At 50.9% G+C, this 3,318-nt stretch overlaps 1 protein-coding gene across 1 annotated transcript in view; it reads right to left on the reverse strand.

The window, feature by feature from the left end:
• The window catches only part of JARID2 (jumonji and AT-rich interaction domain containing 2), a 270,564-nt gene extending 267,777 nt beyond the window's left edge, over window positions 1–2,787 (reverse strand). Inside the window, exons 1-2 of the mRNA XM_019662178.1 lie at window positions 2,698–2,787; window positions 1,712–1,915 (exon numbers count right to left, since the gene is read on the reverse strand). Coding sequence (XP_019517723.1) covers window positions 1,712–1,756 — 45 coding nt within the window. The 5' untranslated portion in view covers window positions 1,757–1,915; window positions 2,698–2,787. The remainder of the gene's footprint in view (window positions 1–1,711; window positions 1,916–2,697) is intronic.
• Between the last annotated feature and the right edge of the window lie 531 nt (window positions 2,788–3,318).

The following is a 3,318-nucleotide window of genomic DNA, read 5'->3' on the forward strand; positions in this document are numbered from 1 at the left end:
AGCCCCGAGCCCGGAGCCCGCCCCCTACAGGCCGCGCGCGGCCACCCAGCCTCGGCCCAGCGAGCCGCGACCCCCGCACACCCTCCCCTCCGCGGCAAGCTGGAGCTCGTCGAGAGCACTAGCTTGGCTCCCACAGCCTTAATTCGTGCTCTGCCTCCGGAGGCCGCCGCCAACCACGGGCTTGCGGCCGGACGCTCGGACTCGACACGATACTCTTGACTACCAGCAGCAAAAATATCCCACCCCACACCGCTCTCCAACTTAGCGGGGTCTGGGATGGGGGCGGAGGGGCGGTCCTTGTCCAAGTTCTACCCCATTTGCTTTGTCGCTGCACCCGAATCGGACGTGCCCTAGGAAGGTGTCCACACTCCAAGACTAGGGTGTCTCCATGCAGTTTCTACAGCCCGAGTTTAAACTAGTCCTTTACATTCTACCCGGCCCTCTGCAATGCGGATGTATTTTAATTCTTAAATTCTTAAGGGAACAGCTTTTTAAGTAGGACTTGATTATTTAACCTTGCATTTCTTTCATAGATGAAGTTTACGAGTCTACATGAGGATCAGCCCTCTACAAAAAGACATTCAGTTTTTCCATTAAATATATTTTTTTACAAAACCAGTGCTCCAAAGGTCATCGCCCATTACACATATTACACTGCTCAAAAAAGAAAATATTAACACCAATTTGTCGACTTGAGTTAAATAAAACTTTCTAATAACGTTGCATTATTCCTAATGTATGTTCATTTGGTCTTCTTTTTAAAAATGGGTTCTTTGATTTAAAGCATGCAGCTAATCACCGATCACTCGAGTGCATATTTGGTTAATCCCTCTATCCCCCTCTTCACTCCCTCCCCCCAAACTTAAAAAAAAAAGCCACCACACACAAAACAAAAACAGTCCCCATGCCAATCAAAACGTAGCAGTACTATGCACAAAACAAATTTAACTATTCCAAACCATTTAAATCTGTGAATAATCACCGAATTTCAGAAGCCCACTTAAGGATAAATTATTTGTAGTCATTCACATATGCATTCACATGCCTACTTAAAAACATTAACTATAGTGTATGTCTTTTTCCTCTAAAACTGGAAACCATGAATTTTTAAACAAAACCAGTCCCATTATTAAAGTCAATCCCAACAAATGAATTCGCTGTAACATGATTCCCAACTGGTTTACGTTGCGAACCAGATAAGCCAAAACGACCACATACATTAAATTTGATGTGCCAGAGCAAGGAATAAGATCGCCATAATCGGACCCTCGATTGCAACTTAAAGGGCTTCCAACACACATGCGTTACACGATTTTCCAAATAACATCAGGAATAATAACATAGGCTCATTTGCATGCAAAGTGCAATACGGGGCCAAACCCACCCGAGAATGCAGTTTAGTTACCTTACCGCAGCCCCCACCACACTTCCAAGCTAAACCAAAATCCCTTGCCTTTTATCTAAAACTAGATTATGGTTGTGTCATTCGAGGTCAATTTATTCACTTGAGGTATCTCCACACCAATCTGTTTTTTCATCCAAACTAGGCAGACACGACTTCGCCTGAAAAGCCCTCTTTCAGAAAAGAAAGAAACAGCCTTATCGGACGCTGTGTTTAAAACCCTTCAGCTGCAGAATTATCTATAAACTTGACATTCACAGCCATTGCTTAAAACTGCAAGTCAAAGGATGTGTTGTTAGGAACACTTACGTATTTCTTCTGAATGATATTCCTCTTGGGTCTTTCCTTGCTCATTCTGAGATCCAAATGCTGATTGCAAAAGGGGACAATTGCTTCATGAATTTAAAGCCGTCAGAAATTTGCAAAGAAATATCCTGGTGGTTTTTATTGTTGTTGGTGGTGGTTGATCTTGTAATCCGACTTTTCTTCCTCTTCCCCCAAAGCCCGATTCGCCTTGAAATAAATCCGAAATTGGGAAGAAAAAAAAAAAAAGAGCCAAAGACGAACGAAGCAAACAAAAAAAAAATTTCACTTTAGTAAAACACTCATAATGGAAAATTTCCCCCGAAACACACACACACAAAAAAAACCGACGCCCTTCACTCCCCCCCTTTTTCCTCCAAAAACTACATCAGCGAAACGTGAAGGTCCTTAGTGTCTGATCTGTAGTTACATCTTGGAAAAGAAAAGGGAAAGATAAATAAAAAATGTTGGAAGTCACGTTTGTGCTGCAGCAGCAGTGAGAGCAGAAGAGTCAACTCCAGCGGCGGCGGCGGCGGCGGCGGCGGCGGCGGCAGCAGCACCACAGCGAGGGCTCGCCGAGTCTCTTTTTTCCAAGCCCCCTAACCAATGAGAGAGAGGCTATCCAGCCCAACTTTAAATGGACTCTGCTTTTATACAAGTTAGGGCTCCTCGGATAATTCCCCTCTAGACGCTAGCCGAAAATTACCACAGCTGAGCCCCCAGGCGCCCGCCTACCCCGGCGCCGACCGCCCCCGGCTCAATCCCGAGGACCCCCGCAGCCCCGTCGACTCGACACCCAAGAGGCCCTGACGAACCCTTCCTGGGCAACCCCTCGGGCATGTCTCCCACGCCGAGCCTAGGAGTGGAATTTAGAGAGGCTCCCTAGCTCAATGCATGGCACGCTCGGTCGCTCCACCTCACCCCCTTTCCCCAGCTTGCCGCTCACCCCACAGCCGCCACACGCTAGCACTTGCCAGTGCCCTCAAGTCTACCTGCAGCGGGGCTAATGGGTACGAGTGCCCCAGGACGCCCGGCCCCGGGGAGAGCCGCCTATTCCCGGGGCACCTTAGAATGGTCCCCTTGATCTTCTGGAAGTTGTAGTCCCCCGACTACAAAATGGCTATGGCTACGGGAGCTGGGAACTACAATTCCCAGCCTGCCCTGCAAGCCTGTCACTCAACTTCCCTCCCTCCTCCTTGCCCCCTCCCCCCCACCCCCCCACTGGCCCTGCCAACAAACGCTTGGACGTGTCCCGCGTGCGACACTGCTAGAGGCTGGCTCGGGATTGGCTCGCCCCCGCCCCCTGGCCCCGACCCTCTCCCCCGGAGGCGGCAGGCCTCCTCCCGGTGCGCCCCGCCCCCACCCGCGGCGCGAACCGCCTGTGGAATCGAGGAATCGCGCTCCGGGCCGAGCCGAGCGGCGGGGGAGGGACGCGAGGTTTCCCCGGGGAAGGCCTCGGAGCGTGGCAGCGCGGGGGGCGGTGTCAACGAGGGGTTGGAGCCGGTCCTAAGGAAAACTGGGCCACGCACCAAAAGGAATCCTCGGTGCGAACTAGTTGATCGGCGGCGCCTGCTGCCTCTGCCGCGCCGCCGGTGTCACCTCAGGACACCGCC

The sequence above is a fragment of the Hipposideros armiger genome, unplaced genomic scaffold (assembly GCF_001890085.2).
Source record: "Hipposideros armiger isolate ML-2016 unplaced genomic scaffold, ASM189008v1 scaffold_369, whole genome shotgun sequence".
In the NCBI taxonomy this organism is placed as follows: Eukaryota; Metazoa; Chordata; class Mammalia; order Chiroptera; family Hipposideridae; genus Hipposideros; species Hipposideros armiger.